The sequence below is a fragment of the Balaenoptera musculus genome, chromosome 13, assembly GCF_009873245.2.
Source record: "Balaenoptera musculus isolate JJ_BM4_2016_0621 chromosome 13, mBalMus1.pri.v3, whole genome shotgun sequence".
Lineage (NCBI taxonomy): Eukaryota > Metazoa > Chordata > Mammalia > Artiodactyla > Balaenopteridae > Balaenoptera > Balaenoptera musculus.
This window is the reverse complement of record NC_045797.1, coordinates 68,670,651-68,694,356: the sequence shown is the minus strand read 5'-3', so window position 1 is coordinate 68,694,356 and position 23,706 is coordinate 68,670,651. Positions and strand designations below refer to the sequence as shown.

The 23,706-nt window shown below is 40.0% G+C and overlaps 1 protein-coding gene across 5 annotated transcripts in view; it reads right to left on the bottom strand.

The window, feature by feature from the left end:
- RBKS (ribokinase) overlaps positions 1 to 23,706 on the bottom strand; it is an 84,792-nt gene that overhangs the window by 25,439 nt on the left and 35,647 nt on the right. For 4 of the 5 annotated variants that reach the window (XM_036872873.1, XM_036872870.1, XM_036872871.1 and 1 more), the window contains exons 5-7: positions 21,649 to 21,813; positions 13,759 to 13,850; positions 8,429 to 8,617 (exon numbers count right to left, since the gene is read on the bottom strand). In XM_036872873.1, the coding sequence (XP_036728768.1) occupies positions 8,429 to 8,617; positions 13,759 to 13,850; positions 21,649 to 21,813 (446 nt within the window). Of the gene's footprint in view, positions 1 to 8,424; positions 8,618 to 13,758; positions 13,851 to 21,648; positions 21,814 to 23,706 lie in introns of all 5 variants that reach the window. The other variant, XM_036872874.1, reaches the window with a different exon arrangement.

The following is a 23,706-nucleotide window of genomic DNA, read 5'->3' as shown; positions in this document are numbered from 1 at the left end:
GGGCTTCACCCTTATAATCCCTTGCATCTTAATTACCTCCTTATAGGTCCTATCTCCAAATACAGTAACTTTGGGGGTTAGGGCTTCAACATATAACTTTTAGGGGGAGCACAATTCAGTCCAAGGGCTTGTGTTACGTATGTTCCTCCATCCCTCATGAGCCCTTCCATTCAGGTCTGTTTCAAATCAGAGGTATATGAACGACGAAGTACATGAACTATTAAGTACTTCAACATGAGGCATCTCCTATGGCCTGGCCCCTTTTATAGCTCCTCCAGGTCATTCATTAGCCAAAGACCAAGAAATGTGGCAAAGCCAAAGTCTAGATCATTCATTCTGTTATCAGTTGAGAGAATCAGGGTTGAAGAGTTAAACCGAGATATATAAACAGACTCATTCAGAAAGAAAACTTGAACATGAGTGAAGTTTCTCTGAAGATCTGCCGTGCATTTGAGTGATGAACAGAAACAGTGCAGCTTTGACATTTATTCTGATATTTCCAAAGGAAACTGTATAAAATAACATGTTTTTGAGGGAAATTTTTTCTTTAGAAAGATTAAGAAAAAAACTGTCAAAAGTGTGTAGTGAAATATCCAGATTTACAGAGGCTGAAGTGCTGTGGATCTGAAAGGCATGTGGATCTATTTCTTTGGCATCAGGACTCTATTCCATTCAGAGGTCATCCTAAGTCAAAGGGCTACTCAGCCTCCAGATTTGGGAAAGCTTGAGAGGTTCTTTATGAGATCAAGAGTGAACAGTGGCTAATTCGGCTCCTTTGTGAAAATAATGCCCAGTTTGCCCTTTGAGAAAGGATATCACCTATCTTACTTGCTAGATATGGCTCCAAATAGTTTTTTGCTATGTCCCCAAATCATCTTTACTCCAAATTTCAAAGTAATACGTGAAAAATGCAAACAATTCAGAAGAATATGGAGCAGAACGTAGAGGTCCTCCTTTATAACACTTTCCTATCCCCCATCCTGTTCCCCTTCCCATGAGTAATGGGAAAGTCTGGTGGTTTTGTTTGTTTGTTTTGGATTTTAAATTATACTTTTACTTACAGATAGCTAGAGTTATTTTATTTTATTTTTTTAGAGTTATTTTTAAATCAATGGCACCATACTATTATCATTTGACCTTCTCCTACTGATGATTATGTAGACCTGTCTAACCGATTTTTTGGTTATTACAAACAAAGCTGAAATAAACATTCTTGTACAAATATTGATATATGTGAACACTTCTGTAGGACAGATTCTTAGAAAGAGATATACTGGGTCAAAGGGAAAACATATTTTAAAAATTGGTATTGTCAAATTGCCTTCCAAAAACATTCTATGAATTTATACTCCCACCAGAATTATATGAGAGCATGTGTTTTTCCAATTTATTTGGACTTTGACATTATCAATCTTTATTTTTTGTTGACCTGATGGGCAGTGAAGGCAATCTCACTGTTATTTTGATTTGCATATTCCTGATTTCTTGTAGGGTTGAACAGTGTCTCATTTCTTTATCTTTCGTATTTCTTCTTCAGTGAATTGCCTACTTACTTTATTCTAAAGAAATGTTTCATTTATTTTTGGGGATGTAGAGCCTTCCCATAATGACACATATTAATCCTCTGCTGTTGCAAATATTCAAGTTTGCTGTTAACAGATATTCAAAAGTACAGATATTCAAAATTATGCATAGAAAAATCTAGGCGGATTTACACTAAAATGTTAATATTGGTTACATCTAAGTGATAGGATCATGAATATCTGACTTTTTTATACCTTTCTGTGTTGTCTGCTCTTTTCTCCTCTTGAACACTAAGCATGTATTAATTTCATGAGTAGAAAGTAAAAAAAATAATAGAGTGATTGGTGGGGTAAAGGTGATGAAGGCTCTCAAAGCAATTCTAAAAGAGCATTTCCCAAGGTACTTTGAGTATTGGCAGTATCAATATATACTTAATTCTCCTAAGGTCAAAATTTGAAGGAAACAACAGTCACTTCTTGGATAATAAATTGATATGGAGATACAGTTAGTCTTATTATTTTATAGTTACCTCTTTAGCACCCAAGATTCCATCATTCTTTACCCACTGTATTTTATGGCCCAACCCTTTCTGAAGTATTGGCAATCAACAGTGAGGGGCACTCAAACATTTTGGCTATAACAGAAGCTTCTGGAGAGAAATGTGCAAAGTCTCTATTCAAGGACAAAATGGCTGCTGAGCTACAAAGTCCCCTCAGCAACTCCACCAATTATTAACAAATGCAAGGAATGTACATGTTGATCAGAAAGAAGGAGGTGGGAGAAAGAAAGAATGGTTTGCTGGGGAACCACAGTTTAAGGAGCGTCACAAAGACTACCACTGGCAGTGCCGTGGGAGACCTGGTGAGTACTCAGTCCTCTCAGCAAGACTGTGGCTCAGCAGGAAACAGTGTCTGACTTTGCCGGAGTTGAGAAACATCTCTTGAGAGCACCTGAATTCAATCGTTCTACTTACATCTGACAAAATTAGTTTGGCTTTCCAGTGGCCAGGCGGCTGGGGATGGGAAGAGGGTGTAGGCTGGGGGGAAGGTCACACCAAGATGGAAATAACGGCCCTTCAGATGTTGGATTTTCAAAGACTGAACTGTCATTCTGGATGGTACCTCAGAAGTGGATTAATGGGAGCCTATGCTTGTGAGCAGCCTGGATGGCAGAAGGCCAGACCCCAGGATGGGGGGACACACCAAGGAGGAGTTACCTTGGAAAACTGTGGGTACTCCACCAGCCCCAGCAATCACCCCGCCCTCATGAGTGCTTCCATGCCAACGGTAACAGAAATGATCCCGCTTCCTACTGGTGCGGTCTCTAGTTTGGAGCTGCGTCTCCAGCGCCGAGTTGTCCCTTGGGGGCATCCATGCAGCTGGGCTGATGCTGCCTCATGCCTCACCAATAACCGTGAAGACTACAGGACTCAAATGCAATGGATAGAAAGAAAGAGGAATAAAAAATAGGGAAGGTGAGTCCCCCCTGCCCCTCGCCTTTGGTTACTCTCGCTTACTTACATATCCTGAATTATGATGATTTATTACAAAGTGAGTGATTCTTGAGAAGACAGATTTAGCTTAGGCGCTGAATTCTTGAAATTAAGAGTGTCAATGTAGATTTTAGGACTTAACCATTTACATGAGGAAATTTATAAATCGGGAATTTTACAGAGCTTATAGGCCAAGGATAATTAAGGTTACACTATATCACGCTATCACAGTAATCCGAAAGTGTCACCATGCTTATATGTGTGTAACTCTGACTATGGAGCGAATTATTCAGTGCAGTCATGGACACAAGAAGGCAAAGCCCCTGACCTTCAGGTTGGAAGGACTTGAGTGAGGACATGAGCGCCAGAGATGGGAAAAGAGACAAATCTGTCATGTCTTCCAAACTGAGCCGAGGACATCTGCAGCTACTGCCACCATCTCACTTTAGTACAAGGGGAAAAACAGATGTAAAAATAGAGGCGATACATCCAACTATTAACACCGAGGCAAAACTGGACATAGCAGTCTGCAGAGGCACAGCGTAGCGCAGGCGACGGCTCCTGCTAGGCAGGCTGTCTCCAGTGGACAACGTGCCAACTAACTAAAGAGGCTTCCGCCACCCATGCCAGTATGATTGGCAAATAAAAACTGGCTATATTTAGGTTGCACAGCAGGATTTTTTTGTTAAGGTGTAACATCATAAGGGATCCTCGAGGAGGAGGAGAAAAGCGAGAAGGTTACAAACTGCCCGAGAGCAAGTAATACCCTCCTGACAGGAAAGTGAAGGAGCTCATTTGTTCAGAAGAAAATGCCTCCCTGGGAGTTCCTCACCTCCCCAGGTGAATTAGCTCCTCTTTACCAGACTTACGAAGAAGCTGAACAGTTGTGTGCAGGACAGGCAAGAATTTTAATAATGAGTGCTGGATGAGAGGAGAAAGACAGCATGAAAAAGCTGAGGGAGACTCTATAGCCAGAAAATAACTACCCTTGTTTCCTGTGTCACCTCGGTTCCACTGGGGGGATGTTAAGCGTCCAGTCAGTAGATTCAGTACAGCAATTAAGTGGAAGATTCTTTATCGAAGGAGTAGCCACTCATTAGTGAAGTGCTTTTTGTTGTTTTTGTTTGTCCTTTGTCTTCTCAATTGAGATATCATACACATGCCCTAAAATTCACCCTTAAAAAAGTGCACAATTCAGTGGTTCTGAGTATATCTACAAGGTTGTACAACCATCACCACTATCTAATTCTAGGACATTTTCATCACCCCAAAGAGCAACCCTGGGTACATCAGCAGTCACTTCCTCATTCTACCCTCTCTCCAGCCTCTGCTAACTGTCAATTTACTTTCTGTTTCGATAGATTTACCTACGCTGGATATTTCATATAAATGGAAGCATACAATATGTGGCCTTTTATGTCCGACTTCTTTCACCTAGTATAATGTTTTGGATGTTCATCCATGCCGTATCATGTATCAGTATTCCTTTTTATGGCTGAATAATGTTCTATCATATGTATATACCACAATTTGTTTATCCATTTATCTGTTGATGAAAATTTGGTTTGTTTTCAATTTGGGGCTATTATGAATAATGCTGTGTGAACATTTCCGTATAAGGTTTTGTGTAACATATGTTTTTTTATTTCGCTTGGCTATATACCTGGAAGTAGAAGTGCTGAGTCTGTTGTAACTCTAAATTTAACTTTTTGAAGCACTTCCAGAGCATTTTCCGAAGTGGCTACACCATCTTACATTCCTATCAGCAGTGTTTGAGGGTTCTGATTTCTCCACATCCTAGTCAACAGTTGCTATTATCTGTTTTTGATTATAGCCATCCTAGTGGTGTGAAATGGTATCTCATTGTGTTTTGCCTTTAAAAAAAAAAATCCAAGCCATCTGTATTCATAGTTCAAAAAGACAAAGCTGAAAGTGTAAATGCCCCATCCCTCTCCACTCCTATTTCTATGAGGCAAATACTTTAAATTCTTTTACTGGTTTCTTCTGATTTTATCTTCTATTTCTGGTAGTATGCTTATACTGTTGTCTTTTAAAAAAATCTGTTTTAGATATTATCTCTTGAATTCCAACAATGGAAAATGAGCATTTAATTCTCTTATCTTCCCCTATGTGTACACAAATACACACTCACTTTATCTTTCCATTTTCACAGTATGATTATAATCTCTCTTTTTGGTTAAATCAATAATTGGCACTTACATTGTTATGACTATGCATTCATAGCCATGTGGTGTACAAAATTTATATTTACTTAATCATACCTTTTCCCCTTAGACTCCAGATGACCTAGAGGAAAAAATTTGCTGTTTTCTTTTTTCATTTCCTCAGTTTTCTACATATTAATTACTACTTCATCCTCAAATTCTACAAGAGCTAAAAATCTTTGTGCATATTCAAATACACGGGATATCTGGATATTCCACTATTTCTTTCTTTTTCCTTTTTTCATTTTTGTTTCTGGGAGACGTTCCTTCCAGAGCCCGCCATGCTCCTGCTCTAATCTGAACTGACTGGGCACGGGCTTCCTGCATAGCTATTGTCCTGGAACTTTCCTTCATCGTCACTGACTTCTCTCTTAAGTTGCATCACCTGTTTCCTGGATCTCATACCTTCCTGTCTTAGTTTTATCCCAGTTTACAATAGCATATCTTCCAGTAGCTTCTTTATTCCCCTCTTCCTCCATTAAAATCTTGTTTTTTGTTAAATATTTTCTAGTGTACCATTTTAATCGTCTTGTTTCTTTTAGGTGTTTTTTTTCTTTTTTTGGTTCTTTTCTTAGTGATTGCACTGGTGATTCCAATTAACACCTTAATCTAGTTTAGATTAATACTAACTTAATTTCAGTAGCATACAAAGTTGTTCATGGATGCTTTCATGCTACCACGGTAGAGCTGAGTAGCTGTAACAGAGCATGTATGCATATGGCCTGTAAAGCCTAAAACTTTACCATCTGGCCCTTTACAGAAAAAACCTGCTGACCCTGATCCAGCGTCCTGATCTTCCCGATCCCATTTTCTCTCTCCTGCCTCCAAGCATTAAGTAATCTGTTCTCGCTGAACTCTCACTGTGTTTCACCTTTCCTGAAACCTAGAAATTAACTGCAAGTGCTAAGAAACCAAATGAAAGAGCACAAAACTGTATCAACAAAGTGTGAAAACCTCCTTGGTGCACATCGCTGTACATAAGATGCTCAAAGTTATAATCCGTCATGATCTGTGAAATCCAGTCCTTCAACATAAAATTATTGAGGATTATTACTACTGATTCAAATTTGAACATTTCCAAGGCTAGTTTCTCCATCCTTTAATCCTCTGCCCAAGCAGTGCATTTCCACATGAGTGTTCTATGGTGGGCATGGGTGGTTTTACTCTGATCAGTATCTATTTCCCATCCTCTTATAAGAGCTCTTTGATTTTTATTTGACACTGGGGATGGGGACATGATGTGAGGCACAGTGTGAGTAGGGTGCTGCCAGGGACCACCACCTGGAGGGCACCTGTCTGAGCTCAAAGCCCACCAAAAGGCAAGCAGAGCTGACAGGGAGAGGGTGAGCAAGTGAGTCTTGATGACACGGTTTAGCTTCTGCATTCTGCTGTACCTTCAAACCTTCCACTTATGTGCACCAAATAAATCCCTTGTTCTGTGTAAACCGTTTGAGTTGTGTTCCTGGTGCTTATGAGCAAAAGGAGTCGTGACTGACCCAGACTTTGAAGGCAGAGGCTGAGCCACTTCTGGGCAGTCACAGAGGTCCAATAGCTTCACGAGGACCCTTTGTTTTATATTTAGCAAAAGAAGAACAAACTCTTATGCTTTAGTTCAGGACCTGGAATAGTTTTAGTCTAATGCAGGATTGACTTCAGAACTAATAAGGAATCTCTCAAATTCAGGTTACTGTCCTTGACAAAACAGAAAAACTAATGGTTTCAGAAATAAGTAAATATGATGAGAATAACATCGCCAAGTATAGTTTATCAAATTCCTGATAAAGCACATTTTAAAAGGCAATCAGGGGCTTCCCTGGTGGTGCAGTGGTTAAGAATCTGCCTGCCAATGCAGGGAACACGGGTTAGAGCCCTGGGCCGGGAAGATCCCACATGCCATGGAGCAACTAAACCTGTGTGCCACAACTACTGAAGCCCATGCGCCTAGAGCCCATGCTTCGCAACAAGAGAAGCCACCGCAGCAAGAAGCCCGCGCACTGCGGCGAAGAGTAGCCCCCGCTCGCCTCAACTAGGGTAAGCCTGCATGTAGCAACGGAGACCCAACGCAGCCAAAATAAATAAGTAAGTAAGTAAGTAAGTAACTTAAAAAAAAAAAGACACACACACACACACACACACACACAAAGGCAATCAGGATGTAATTTCATGTAATAGAAGCATTCCTTGCACTTATCTATTTCAATGCATATTCTTAACTAAAACTTCATCAGATGCCCTTAGGCTTCTTTTTTTGATAAATGACCCACGTTTTAAAGTCTTTTCTAAGCAAAGAAATAAACATATTTTATAAATAATAATATGTCAGTTTCTTATAGGTACAAACCCTAAAATTTTTATTCTTCCGCAACTCTAATTTCTTGTCCTTGACGTTTACTTACTTTTCTAGTCTAGGCCATAAGCAAATAACTTTTATTTCCCCAGCTTTAGAGGAAGCCTGAGCCTTTTCCTAACTTGTTTCCTTTCCATCGCTGCTCTGTAGCCGTGCCTTGTCCACTTAACCTGCTTGTCCTTAACACAGCACCTCACACAAGTGTCTCAGTTTTGAACCTCCAGCTCTGTTACTTCCTTGCACTAGGATCTAGAGCAAGTTTCTAAATCTGTAAAATGAGGATAATAATAGTACCTGCCTCATATGGTTGTTGTAAAGATTCAATGAGAGGTATGTGAAAGAGACACAGTAAGCACGTAGTAATGCTATTATTACTACAATATAATAACCAGTGGTCCTTGTGATTTCATTCCACACAAGAGGCTTGTAAGACCCGGCGATGTGTTTACTGTTTAAAATCTAGGCCCCATGAGGGCAGAGACTTTGTCTTGTTCATCACTATACATATGCGCCTAATATATGACTGGCATATAATAGGTATTTAATAAATACTTATTTAATGAATGAATGAATGAATGAATATAGGTAATATGGGTATAATTTTACTGATATTCCAATTTTATGGATGAGAAGACTGACTCAGAGAGGTTAAGTGACTTGTATAAAGTCCTACAGTGGGTTAGAAAAGGTTAAGATACAGTTCTCCTGCCTGATTGTCCTCTTCCCCCATATTACCTCTAAGGGCCTCTACCGCGTGATCCGAAAATTCAGGTGCAGTATCTTAGTTACTAAATGATGATTTTCAAGGGCCAAAAAGGATTCTGAAATTGAAAAACCTACCGTAGTATCCACAGCTTTGACATTCTCTGTGGGAATGTGCTTTGGGACAGGTTCTGTCTGTGACAGCATCACACATCCTTCAGCACCTAAGGTGATGATTACAACCCGGCAGCCCCTTTCCATGAGCACCAACGCAGCCTTCCCAGCATCCGAGGGGCTACCGACCTCAAGGCTGGTCAGAATCTCAGCCTGAAATACATACAAAAAGAAAAGAAACTGTGGTGAGAATAAGTAACTGGGTCTGCTTCTAGATTAGATCTGTTTTTCTAGGCGATGTCTCCCTTCTTTTTCATAACAACCAATGCAGTGGGGAACTTTGGTAGGTACTGGCTCAGGAAAATAAATAAAATAAAACAATAATAACAATGACAACAAAAAAGCTATAAAAGACATTCTTGAGACAACTGGGGAAATTTGAATGTGGCCTGAATATCAGATGACAGTATAGAATTACTGGTAATTTTCCTAGGTGTGATAATGGTATTGTGGTTCCTCTTAGGAGATGCAAGCTGAAGTATTTAGGGGTGAGGGATCATGCCTGCAACTTTCAAATAATTCAACCAAAACAAAAATAAATACACACAGGGGAGAGGGGAAGCCAGTGCAGCAAAATGTTAACAACTGTTTGGGTGGAGAGGATATGAGTATTCACTGTATTGCCCATTCAGCTTTTCCTTATTTGTGATGATTTTCATAATAAAGAGTTAGGAGGAACAAAGAGAGTTTTACAAAAGAAATAAGGGAAGTGGGGAGGGAGGAAAAGAAGAAAGGAAGGGGCCACTGCCAATGATTTTTGGTATAAATCATAGCCATACATTTCACACCTAAATTCTTTCAGGCTTCTCTTGGGCCATAATGCCTTTTGCATATTACTAGTTTGCAGACCACTCATTTCTTTTGCTTGTTTTGCTTGAGTAGATGGAAGCAGAGTAGGAGAGGCTCTGATATACAGCAGAAAAAGCAACGTGCTGATGTTCAGAGACCTCCACTACTCACTAACTCTGGAAACTTCCCCAAGTCACATAAAGTCTGTAAAATGTAGGCCTTGGACAGGATCAGTAGTTTCCTCCCAGAATATAAAAAATCCTCTGGATGAAGCAGGGGTGAGGGGCTGCAGCCCTGCTTCCTCATCCAGGGAATCTTTATGGCTCTGGGATTGGCAGCTGAAAATTCACTGGACTAGATGAATTATATGATACTTTTTGACTTAGAAAGTTTATAACCAAATTTTCTCTTTTCGCTATTACAGTTTAATCATATACTATCTCTTCCTAAGAATGGGTGTATCCCTTCCTTTGCTTGCCCTGAATGTGCCCAGACTAACCCTTCTTGGTGCCTGTAAATCATTCCACAGTGTCTGCTCATTCTTGGTGTCAGTCTTCCCAGGAGCATGTGTTTCATTAACTTGACCATGTAGCCCCCAGCCCCCCCTTACCATCTTTTCCATAGACCCTTTCTTTCAGTGTGTGTGGGTTATACTGTGAGGCCACTTTCTTTTTTCTTTTTATAAGTTTTGCATTGATCTTCATTACTGGGATATTTGTGTTGAGTTGGATAGTTTATATTCAGAAATATCGATTTCTTGTGGTTTTTAAAAACGTTTTAAACAGCTGTTCTTTAACGAAAAATCTTGAACATGAAAAATAATGCACAAACACCCATGTACCTACCACCCACCTTTAATACATTTTACTTTATTAAATTTTACTTTATTTGCTTCCAATATTTTTCTTTAAAGAAGTTAAATGATATCTTCCATATATATTATTTAGCATTGTACTTTTCACCTTAACATTTTAAAATTTGTGTTGATATATGTAGCTTTCTAAAAAAAACTGCACTGTATTCCATACTGCAGATATATGCTACAGTTTGAACAAAATCTGTTCTCTTTTTCATGGACACTTTGGTTTTTTCCATTTTCCCCTTTTACAGGCATGTACTCCTTTTTCCTCTGGCTATTTAAAAATATTTTTATCTTTATTCAACCCCTTGATGTTATGCAGTTCCACTAAAATGTATGTTAGTAGAAAGTTATATTTATTTATCTTATGTGGTACTTCTAACACGCTTCTGATCTTTTGAGGGCTCATGCCTTTTCTCAGTTCTAGAAAACACCTTGCAGTGTTTCCTCTAACATAGCTTCTCTTCAGTTCCCTCCATTCTCTTCTTCCTTCATTCCAATTTGACACATGTTGAAGCCTCTCAAGCTGCTAACTTCCTCTTTAACAGTTAAAACTATTTTTCTTTCCGTGCTATTTTCTAGGTGAATTGAGTTTTCTACCTCCAGGTGAATTGATCAAGATTCACTTTCAGTTCACAAATTCTTCATTCCAGTCTGATGTTTATCTTTCTAATGAGTGCTTTAAAAATTTTTCAATGACTGTTTTTCATTTTCAGGACTTCTAATTGGTTGGTTTTCATATTCACAGACTGTTGCTTTGATTCTGTTTCTCTTTCACAATTTCTTCTCCTTTTTTAAAGAATGAGAATCTTAATCATACTTATTTTAAAGTCTTTTTGCATTGTTTTATTATTTGCATTTCATCTTGGGCACATTTCTCTTCAGATTGTTGATTCTGCTGGATCTCTAGCATCAGTACATTTCTTCACCTGCAGGCTCACTCTGCTCGCAGTGAGTTGGAGAGTCTGCACATTTCACTCCCATCAGGTTTATCCCTGCCTTTCTAGTGGCTTTACAGCTGCAGCCACTAGGTCCCCAAGGGTCTCTAAACCAGAGCCAGGTGTTAGGTCGGCAACAGAGAGTTCCTGTTCTGGGGGTATTGGCACTAACTGCCAATCCAGTCGCTAAGTCATCAGTTGGCTTGGTTTTCTTCCTGATCAGAGGCAGTCTCTCTGTCCTCCTGTCTCTGCAGGTTGGGAGCTTTCTATATATTGTAGCCTCAAGCAGCAGGCATAGCAGCTTTCTCCACTCTTTTTCCTTAGCAGGGAAGCCTTAGCCCAGCACCTCTGGTTTCTAGCCTGGGCACTGCTCCAGTCTCCCATGAGTGGCACACTTTCAGTGCCCATTACCCATTGGAGGCAAACTTCCACACACCTATGCCAGCTTCTGGGACTGGAGTACAGCACACCCAAGGCTGAATCTCTGTGATTTTGTTCCATTTCTGATCTGTGGAGTTATTTATCTTGTTTTTGAGCTTGTGAGTATATTTTCATTGTCTCTTTTTGTATTTATATATCAATGGTTTGTGTGTGGCACAGAGGGAATATCTTAAAGCATGAATTTACACTGTTATCATGATTAGAAGTCATCTATGAGAATGTTAAGCTTTAAAAATTTTTCTTTTTTCTATTAAGTTTTTTAAATTAATTTTTATTGGAGTATAGTTGATTCACAATGCTGTGTCAGTTTCTGCTGTACAGCAAAGTGAATCAGCCACACATATACATATATACACTATTTTTAGATTCTATTCCCATATAGGTCATCACAGAGTATTGAACAGAGTTCCCTTTGAGATCAATTTCCTTAACGACCAGAGTTCATTCATTTATTCGTTCATTCAATAAGCATTTACTATGTGCCAACTATGTGCCGAGTACAATATAACAGATGATAATTTCCAAAGATAACTATCAATATATATCACATCATACATGCTCTTTTCACACTGTGACAATGACAATCTTCTATTGAGAGGTGGGGTACCAGGGTGGACTTTCCTATGTCAATCAATAGAATGGGCCAGAAGAGATGCTGTGTGACTTCCAAAGCTAAGTCATAAAAGCCACCATGTCTTCTGCCAGGCTCTTGCGCTCTCTCTCCCTCACCCTTTCTCAGGAGACTGGATCTTGTCGGAACCCAGCTTCCATATTGTGAGGAAGCCCAGGCCACAAGGAGAAGCCATGTGTAAGTGTTCTGGCCAACGGCCGCATCAACTAGCAAGCATGTGAGTGAAAGAAGGTTCAGATGATTCCAGTCTTTGAGTCTTCCAGCTGGGACCCCAGATATCGTAGAGGAGAAACAAGCCATGCTGTGTCCTGTCTCAATTCCTGATGCACAGAAACCATGACAGACAATAAATAATTCCTGTTGTTGTAAGCTACTAGATTTGGGGGTAATTTATTATGCAGCAATAGATAGCCATTGGGATACAATAGTGAATAAGAGATGTCTGTTCTCTCCCAGGAGAAGACAGAGGTATTGAACAAGCAGTCTGAGCTGTGATGAGTGTTTGAAGAATCATTAGAGATGCTCTGTAAGTATCTAGCAGGGAAATCTAAGCCAGTTTGGCAGTTGAGGGTAATCTAACTTCTTATTGTGAAATGGTCACTCTCTCCCACAATTCCTTTTTCCTAGCACAATGCCTGGCCATGGCGGTTGCTCAAAAATATTGCATAACCTATTGTGGCTTCTTAAAATTAGTTTCCTTGTTGCAGTCTTCTTTCTTATTTCCTTTATGTTCTGAGAGATGAAGTTAATAAAAAGGCAGGTCAGGAAATCCTAGAAACCTTCATTCAGCCTTTGCACCAAATGAAAAACTAATAGTTCGTTAATTATAAACTTTCTTTCTCTGTATGTTGCATTGTATAATATGTCTTGCCTCCCAGTGTTGGAGGAGAGTGCTGGTCTAATACTGTTTGGCCTATAAGAGGGAAAATATTGAAATTTTCTTCCTAAAATGCTTTAGAATGGCACGATATGAATATATTGATGGAGATTTTATGCAGATATATACATTATGACCCTCAGGTGGACTGAGACGGTGCTCCCCTAGCGCAGTGGCCACCAGGGCTTACCACGGCATCAATGGAGAACCTGTCTGTCCACCAGTGCAATCACAGGGTCTTCACAACAGAATGCAAATGCTCCAGGGTTGTACATTAGTTAGCATTGCTTGATAAAATATAAGACTCTCAGTTAAACTTGACTTTCAGATAAACAACAAATAATTTTATGGTATGTTTAGTATATTATTCCTTACTTACCTGAAATTCAAGTTTAATTGGGCATCCTGTATTTTTGTTTGCTATCTCTGGCAACTCTAATACTAACAGTAATTAGTCCATAGAATATGGTGATTAAAAAAGAAAACAGAAACTAATAGTATGAGGGCAGGGTGGGGACTAAAATTAGCTGAGGTTTGATAAATGCCCAATTATGGGTATGACTCAGGGAATCCTTTTTCTTCTAGGACTCACTAGTTTCTTTTTCTCTACATCCCAGTCATTCAAAAAAATCTGTTTTCATTATGCCCAAGAATTCACATGCAATCAAGTTGATGAGGTAAGGCCTGATTCTTTGCTTTATCCACGTACATGGAAGTCTTTTGGTTTCTCAAGGAATGAGCAAAACCTTCCATCCTTACCTCACTTTCATTGCAGCAGAACACATCTGAGAGAGTGTAGAACTGGGGGTCTAGGTCAGCAATGGCGGGCGCTGGGTTGAACAGTGTTTTTACTACAAAGGAGTGAAAAAGGGGTTCAGTGGTTATCATTTTTAACATGGTGCATTTATGGACATTGAGTAAGGGAAGTCCCCAAGTACAACCATTTCCCCCATTGGATTAAAAATCAACTTAGTTACAGATGTAGAAAAGTCTGGAATCTCAATCTCCGTGATAGCCTAGTAGCAATTCCTTCTTATGTCCATGTGCTCTACTTTTTACTTTACAACATTTCAGCTTCAAGGGCAAGCATCAATATTTACAACTAAGGTGATTAAAAAGTTATGGCAAAGGACAACAAGAACATTAAACAACAAGAACAATTAAAATTAAAAATTTGAATGTTGTGGCATGAAAGGACACATATAAATATGAACATGCAATCTGGTGAACATTTTTGTGGGTTACTGTGAGTGCTTAGATGCAAGGCTAGTTCATAAATCCATTTTCCAGGAAAGTAAAAAAGAGATGATAGAAAGGAAACAATGAAGAGCTTAAAAATTTCCTGGTAAGAATGGTAAGTAGGAAGTTCATGTACATATCCACGTTTTGAACACCTATGTATGTCTTCCAAATATGTTGCACTTACTCATGCAAACATACACATTCACACAAAAGCTTACAGTCTTGGCTTCTGTGGGCAATCTGGGAATGTAAAGGAAAGGTTGATAAAGGAGGAGAAATTCAATCAGAGGCTAAGAGCTAGCTCAGACTACAAGAGGAGGATGGATGGGGACAGCAGAAAGAGGAAAAATGAGAATGTCACGGCCATCACAGTGTTAGAAGAAGTACATTTTTCAGAGGAGGAAAGTGAACCTCAGAGAGATGAGGTCAGTCTAAGGTCCTAACACTGGGAGATGGTTAAGCTGGGTCCCTACCCAGGGTCCTCCAGCTTGAAGTCCAGGGTTTGGTTGTTTCTAAAGTGGCTGCCTCTCTAGGCCAGGACTCTCTGTCCACAGCAACACAAGCCCCCCATGCCAATTCACAAAATTTAAAAACAGCCTTTGTTCTGGAACTTTGTAAATTTTTTTTTTAAGTATTTAGAAATTATATTCATAGGAAGCTCTCCCTCTGTCAAAACACTTATCCACCAGAGTACCCAACTAGATTGGTTGGTCTTCTTTCTTCTACCCAGGTCCACTGACTTATGTGTGTTTAGTAACCTTAATTTACTATAGACTCATAGAGTAAAGCTCTCTAGCTGCAGTCCCCAGAGACTCTTCTAGAACAGTGGTTCACAAACTTGGCTGCATATTCGCCTCACTAGGACAGCTTATTAAAATGCCTGACTTCTGGGCTCCACCTCAAACCCACTGAATCAGAATCTCTGGGGGTAAGGTCAGTGAGTGTGCACATTGACAAGTTCTCCACGTGGCTCTCCCATGGCTAGTTTGGCGCTGATGCGTTCCACGTTCCTAGGGAGGTGTGTATCAGCACGTGGCTGGTGGAAGCTGTCCACCACTTCTGCCTGGGGAGGCGCTAATCTACTACTGCACCTTCTATGGTCTTACTTAACATTTTGGTTCGGTCAGTGGATCTTGTCCAGTGGTTTATAGGCTAACACTATTCCCATGTTTTCATTATTTTAGAATCCAGAATGTCCACCCACAGAAATTCTATGGTATATTTTTGGCTGCTTATATTTTTGCACAGGGTTATTGTGAGGCTTAAATTAGAAAATGGATGTAAGAGCCCTGTGTAAACTGTGAAGTGTTGTACAAAAGTAAAGGATTATTACTGTTATTATATTGTCCTTTACCCATAGCCCAACACCCCCGCCTGTCCACCCATCTCTTCTGCCTTCTGATGGAGTTTTTAGCCTGGCAACAATCTCTCTCATTGGTTTTCCCGCTTCTGCAAGGTCTCAGAGATGTCAATTATGCATAAAAACCATCATTGCCCAGCATTCTAACACACCCATTTACTTTTTAGGTTTTCAAAATAAATATGTTGTTCCCTATTTTCCTCAAGCATTAAATTGAAACACCATTGCTCACCTAATCTGATCCTCAAAGCTGCACTCAGCAGCTCTGAGCACAGGTTAGAGCAAGCTATCAGTATGCAACAATAGGGTAGAGCCATTCTTCTTATAAAAGTTCCATTTTATCCTAAAAGATCCTTGATCCAGCAATTCCTTTTCTAACCCTGTCCTACAGACATACACAGGCCTGCAAAGATGAGGTACAGTGACGTTCATTCAGCTCTGCTTGTAACAGGAAAAAACCAAAAGAAACCTAAGTATCAGAGTGGATAAAAAATTATGACACATACACCCAATGGAATGCCCTGCTGCTGTTCAAAAGAATGAAGCAGATCTCTGTTTTGTCACAGAAAGACTTCTATAATTTATTTATAAGTGAAAAAGGCAGTTTTATAATAAAGTCTATGGTAGGATCCCCCTCTTTTTTGAACAAAACAAATAAAACATAACTATATGTGTATTTACATTTATACACTTACATAGAAGAGAAAAAAGTCTGAGAGGTTACTCACTAAACTAATAAGTGATTAGTTACAAAAGGCTGAGAATAAATCTGACCACAGATTAACTGCTATACATCATGCAAAGACATAATTCTTAAAATATATATAATATTTCACATCAAAAAACGTGTACATGGGCTTCCCTGCTGGCACAGTGGTTAAGAATCTGCCTGCCAATGCAGGGGACATGGGTTTGAGCCCTGGTCCGGGAAGATCCCACAAGCCGTGGAGCAACTAAGCCCGTGTGCCACAACTACTGAAGCTCGCGTGCTTAGAGCCCGTGCTCCGCAACAAGAGAAGCCACCGCAATGAGAAGCTTGTGCACCGCAACAAAGAGTAGCCCCTGTTCGCCGCAACTAGAGAAAGCCGGAGTGCAGCAACAAAGACCCAACGCAGCCAAAAATTAATAAATAAATTAATTAATTAAAAAAAAAAGAATTGCTAGTGTATAGATACACACAGATTAAAAAAAAGAAAAAATGAGTACACTGTGAGTGAAATGATGTAATGTCTGGGTTTTGCTTCAAAATAATCCAAGGTTGCAATGGGGGATGGGAGTAATAAGTTGGGTTATAGATGAAACAAGATTGGCCAAGTGTTGATAATTGTTGAAGCTAAATGAGAGTATATATGAGTTTACCACACTTGAAATTTTTCACAATAAAAACAATTTTTAAAAAAAAATTTATTTTATTTATTTATTTTTGGCTGCGCTGGGTCTTAGTCGCTGCATGTGGGCTTCCTCTAGTTGCGGTGAGCGGGGGCTACTCTCCATTGCGGTGCACAGGCTTCTCATTGCAGTGGCTTCTCTTGTTGAGGAGCACGGGCTCTAGGTGCGCGGGCTTTAGTAGTTGTGGCACGCGGGCTCAGTAGTTGTGGCTCACCGGCTCTAGAGCGCAGGCTCAGTAGTTGTGGTGCACGGGCTTAGTTGCTCCATAGCATGTGGGATCTTCCTGGACCAGGGCTCAAACCCGTATCCCCTGCATTGGCAGGAGGATTCTTAATCACTGCACCACCAGGGAAGTCCCAAAAACAAATTTTAAAGAAACAATGACATTGAATTTTAAGCAACAATTGCTGGATTGAGAAATTCTACAATTTAATTTGACTGTAAATACTGTATAAAAATAATCAAATCTTATTTGCCTATATCTTACCAAGGGAAAGCATTCTTACCAAAAAAAAACTGGATACACAGGCTTAGAGTCTAATAACTAAATTTAGGGGAAAAGTGAAAATACCATAAAGAAAGGAGTCTCTTTGGCTCATGCTACCATAAATAAGCATGAATACTTTACCACGATGAAAAAAAAGTGAAGAATTAGCAGATGTAGTTCATCAAAGAAGAATGCAAATTTGTAATAGTCAAGATGAAAAAAAAACTGATGTCATCCTGGAACCATGCAAAACTAGAGAACACAGGATGTACCATGGAGTAACTTGGGGTTGCAGAGGTGACTGACAGCACCCAACAGTAATTAGTATCCATTACAACGTATGACGGACTAAACTCCCAGTTGTCTTAACAGCATGTCAATGGCTGGTGCAATAATGTCAATGAGGAACTGGTGAGGCCCAGGGAGGCAGTTGTACAGGCGCAAAGACAGGAAAATGAGGTGGAAGCTCTTAATGATGTCACCATGCAGGGCAGGGGGCTGGACAGCTAAGAAGGCCCTAATAACGAGCTCAGAGAAACAGGGGGAGAAAATCACCCTAAGTAAAGAAACCATAGGAAGGTTGGGCTACCCAAAACACTGGCTTGGCAGTCTCCCACTCTAGAGGTTCTTCTCTGTGACTTGAGCAGCAAAAACACCCAAAGCCTGGGCTATGTGCTGGTCCATGTTATTGTGAAAGTCAAGGTGGCCAGCCAAGAAATTTTGTTTGCCAAATGGAAAAGGACTAAAGTGGCATTAAAAGATATTTTGTATCCTACCTAGAGTTTAATCTTGGCGATCTTACAATCTCAATTATTTATAATTGTTCCTGTAATGTCGCATTTGCTTTGAAATGGATATAAAGACCAGAACCAACAGGCATAATTTCATCACAAGCAGCTGTACCACCAGCTCTGCCGTGGGCCTACCTCACACCACTGTGACCTAGAGAGGAGGGGGCTGTAGAGGGCTCCCAAGTCATTTTTGGTGTTGCAGGTGCTGTTTAAAACCAATGCTTTCATTTTGGTAAAGAGAGCGATTTCTGAGACAGTATATTCAAAGATGAAGGCGGGGGGTCTTTTTCCTCTGTATTTTAACAACTGATATATAATCCAATTATACAATGTGTTTAATTCAAACGTCACTGCTTGTAAGTATACAGATAAGTATACAGATGAGGGAGCTGTGATAATAAACCCATAGATGATGATGATGACAACAAGGATTTTACCATCTTTCTTGTAGATGGAATAATGCTGACTAGCACATATGCAGCCTTGTGGGGTAATGGACAGGACACTCAGCACTCAACAGATCTTTACGCTCTGTGATCAGCCCATTCTCACACTGTGACACTGAAGAACTGTGAGAGCTCTCAGTCCAATTCCCTTGTTTCACAGAAGAAAATGAGGCTCAGTGCAAGGAACTGACTTACCTGCATGAGGTCCCCCATTTGGTAAGTGATTGATTCTGAATTCAAAGCCATACTTCATGACTCCCAAACCAGTGCTCCTTTCATTGTACCACTCTTCTCTCAGGTGAGAATGAAGATGCATTAAATTCAAACAACACACACACACACACCACTCATAGTATAAAATCTAAGCCGTGTCTGACTGGTAACTACCAAATGGGGACCAGCTGAGTTCTAGACAGAGGCTCCTGTGTGCATGGGCGCTTGCGTGTGTTTTATGAGGCAGATAGGGGACACATTGCTGAGAACACTCTAGGGTCTTGTCTCTGTGACTCGAGCAGTAATAACACTCAAAGCTTAGGCTACATGTTGGACATTGTTACAATTCATGGATTTCACTTTTCTAGAGATACTCTTCATAAAGGCTCAGTTCCTTGATATCAACGGGATGTGGCAGTTTCTTTATTTAAAGTGTGCTCTAGGACACAGAACTTGGGTCTTGGAGTCTGGAATCCTGGTTTCTACAGTGACCTTGGTTGAGCTAATTACTTAACCTCTCCGAGTCTGTCTTCTCCCCTTCAATCTGGGAGAATAATGCCTGCCATATTTTTGTCATAAGGTTTTTCTGAGGACCAAATATATATGAAAGTGCTTTATAAACTGTAAAGTACATATAAGTGCAGGAATTACTACTTCCAATATTACTATATAAGAAAGATCATGCAGAATCACTACTTAGGCATGCTGGCTCTCAGTAGAAATGTGAAGTAGGCTAGGTGATCTTTGGCTCTCCATCACCTACCCCCACCCATTCCTGATGCCCCAGATCCTCCAGCTCCTCAACTAGAAGAACTGCCTGGCAGGTGATGGAGGAGGCATTGCTGGACGCTCCCCCCCACCAAATGACAGCCTGAGTCAGGCTGCCTGTCCATCCGGGTAACTCTAGCCTCACCTGTGAGAGGTTAGCTCCTCAACTGTGGTTCCTGTACCTTTCTCTCCGCCACAAGCTGGGTAGGTAACAGGCCTGTCCATCCGGGTAACTCTAGCCTCACCTGTGAGAGGTTAGCTCCTCAACTGTGGTTCCTGTACCTTTCTCTCCGCCACAAGCTGGGTAGGTAACAGGCCATTAGACTAGGACAGAGGGAGCAGTCATCTCCGAGAAGCAAGGGACAGTAGGAAAAAAAGAAGTTACATGAGAATATACTTTGACCTGTACAAGGAAAGACAGGAGCATGAATGAAGTGGCACGGTGTACTCACACCACCTGATTACGATGAGCGCAGTCAGTGCAGAGAATGCTCACCATAAGCCTTAGACTTTATCTGTGACACCCTGAGAAAATGTAACCAAATGGGTTTTGGCTTAAAATTCTTTCTGACAGCTTCGAGTCCATTAAAAATACATTAAATGTCAGTGAGAATTTGCCACAGCATGTTGTTTTGCCAAGAGGAAATTTGTTAAATCAGGACATACATTTTAAAATTCTCCACAAAATCATTTCAGTAACTTATTTTCCATTTATTGCTATGTAGAACACTATACACTTTGAGAGAATCACTTATATAAACACACAGATACATACACACACTTACTGTTCTTTTTCTTCTTCTTTTTTTTGGTTTTGTATCTTGATGAGAAAGTTTTATCTGGAAAAGTCAATGTGGTTCTCTCCCTATTTTCTTCTTAGTATAATTCACAGAACTATGGCCACAATATCAAGGAGAAGCCACTGTCTTAGAGTGGCTACTTCTTATTTTGATTTTTTTGACCAAAGGGTGCTGAGATCAGGATATTATCCTAATTTTAATTTAAAGAGAGAAGTGAAAGAGAAAAGAAAACTGGTGTTTACTGAGAAGTACTACACCATACTTGGCATCATAGTTTATTTCATTCTTAGACCAATTCTGTAGGGGAGTATTTCTGTATGCATTTAACAGACAAGGCTCAGAAAACTCAGATAATTCTGCTAAGACCACAAAGCTAACAAGGAACAGAAATGGGATTCTAACTCAGAAGACGCTTTCCCCACTAGTCAGTGGTAAAAAAGAAGCAAACAGAAAGAAACTATCTGGAGTTTTAAAAAGTTGGTTATGTGCTGGGGTTGAGAGAAGGGGAGTGGGTGGGAGAACAGATGAATCAAGAGTAGCCACGAGTCGATGACTGTTGAAGCTGGGTGATAGGTTTCCTTATACAATTCTGCCTGCTTTTGTGTGTTTGAAAATTTCCAAAGTCAAAGATCAAACAAAACAAAAAGAGTCGCTTAAAGGACACTGACAACATAGAAAATATTACATATAAATAATCTTCTGTTGTTTATAGAAAAGACAATAAAGTTTTACAAAAAGGAGAAAGAACAAATCTTCAGTTCCTTGAGATGTTTATCCAAATGTACCTGGGCAGTGATTATACATGACCTGCAGCTTAACCTCTGGTTGTCAGAATGGAACTCATTCTACTACTTAGAGTGTATCTTGGACAATGGGCTGCTTCAAAGATTCTAGTTACTACTTGAATTATTTCTGCTAACTAGATTGGAGATTTGTATTTCAGAATATCAGAAATGCTACTCATGTTATTTTTTCACTGTATTTAAGGTTTTCTAACATTATCGAGAACTACAGGAAGACAGTGAATCTCACAGATGGGAGAAAGAAAATTTTACTGCAGAAAAAGTATGGCTTTGCTTAATTTGAAAGGTTAACTTTCACTGAGACAGTGATAAAAGCTTTTACAGAAAGAAGGACAAATGTGTAGAATTACCTCCACTGCTGTGGGCTATTCTCAGGGCTTCCAAAGAAGCTGCTGGAGTTACTTCTAGCTGGCAGATCATTACTTTGGCTCTGCTAATGGCACTGGCTGCTTCCCTCAGGTCTTCAGTATTCAAAAGTAAATTTGCTCCAGCCACTATAACGATGATATTCTGGCCTATAAAGAATGTTTACATGTTTATACTAAAAATCAAGCAAAACCAAGCAACGACATCCTGCAATGTTACAATTACCCTTAGAAAGTCATTATATATAAAATGTGTTGTAAGTATTAATTCTAGCATTTCTAAGCCATTCAGGTTAAATTTCGTATTCCTAATGGATCTTCCTTTACATCTCTGTAGGAATCACATTATTCTGATCATCTTGAGCAAAATCTAAAAAAAAAGATTTCCCTTATCAATATTCTTATATATTTACAAAGAATATTAGCTGATGAATTATATATAACATACTTAAAATTTTTCTCTTATGGGAAATGGCTGGTACAATATATGTGGTAAAGATTCTGAATCCTAAATGACAGAGGTCATAATGATGAGTATAAACAGGAATCAGCTTGCTTAATGCTAAAAACTAATGCTCTTTAGCATGCAGTCAGTTCATGTGTGTACCCCAGGGTATTCAGAAAAGTGATTTTGTAAATCAAAACACATTTTATGATATCAAACATGAAAAACTATACGAGATAACTTAAGGTAGGGAGAGAGTGATATTTGGCCTATACTGTACTAGATCAAACAGAAGCAGGACTAAGGAATCTTGTATGCTTATCACTTGGACCCACTCTCTACAATCCCACGCAAGTGAGGGAGGAGTGGTGGTGCATTTTCTCTGTCAGGTGAACTCTCAGGAACTGTGCTGTCCAATACGGTGGTCATGAGCACAAGCCACATGTGGTGACTGAGCACTTGAAATGTGGCTTGTCTAGACTGCGATGTGCTTCAATCGTACAATACATAGCAGATTTCAAAGACTGAGTTGTAAGAAAAGAAGGTAAAATATCTCATTAATTTTATGTATTTATTTATTTAAATTTATTAATTATTTTTGGTTGCATTGGGTCTTCGTTGCTGCACATGGGCTTTCTCTAGTTGTGGTGAGCGGGGGCTACTCTTTGTTGCGGTGCGTGGGCTTCTCATTGCAGTGGCTTCTCTTGCTGTGGAGCACGGGCTCTAGGCGTGTGGGCTTCAGCAGTTGTGGTGTGCAGGCTTCAGTAGTTGTGGCTCGCAGGCTCTAGAGCGCAGGCTCAGTAGTTGTAGTGCACAGGCTTAGTTGCTCTGCGGCGTGTGGGATCTTCTTGGACCAGGGCTTGAACCCGTGTCCCCTACATTGGCGGGCGGATTCTTAACCACTGCACCACCAGGGAAGTCCCTCATTAATTTTAAAGAACATTTTGATTTCATGTTGAAAGGACAATATTTTGGATATATTGAGTTAAGTGAATATATTAAGTGAATATATTAAGATTAATTTTACCAGTTCCTTTTTACTTTTTAAAATGTGGCTAATGGAAAATGTAAAATTATGGACATGGCTTGCATTATATTCTATAGGACAGCCTGACCTAGAGGGATGAGTTGCATCAGTCTTTTCTGTGCTCTAGGCTGCTTGTGCTGATCTTGTATAGACGTGACCTAAAATTACCTCTGACCGCAGAACACATGCTGGCCTATCATCTTACCACAGATGTGTTTGTTGGCCAAGGAGGACTTAATAAAGTGGGGATGGTTCAGCATAAACCCTATCTCAGTACTGGAAAAATTCAAAGTACCCGCACACTGAAAGACAGCATACCTCCTTGCCGTTCTCCTTCAGTGACCTCATTCTCTCTGCTACAGTCAACTGCTGCTCTGTGTTACTGACTCCTGAATAGACATTTCTGGCCTGGCCTTGGCTGATGAGTGACAAAGCCCAAGACGAAAGCTGTCTGGTGGACACTGCCATATGGCTAGCTCGTTCGTGCCTCAAATTAAACTTGTCAAAACCGCTACTCATCCCTTCATTTAAAGATGCTGATTGTTGTCTCTCTGGGTATTTGTGTTAGCTC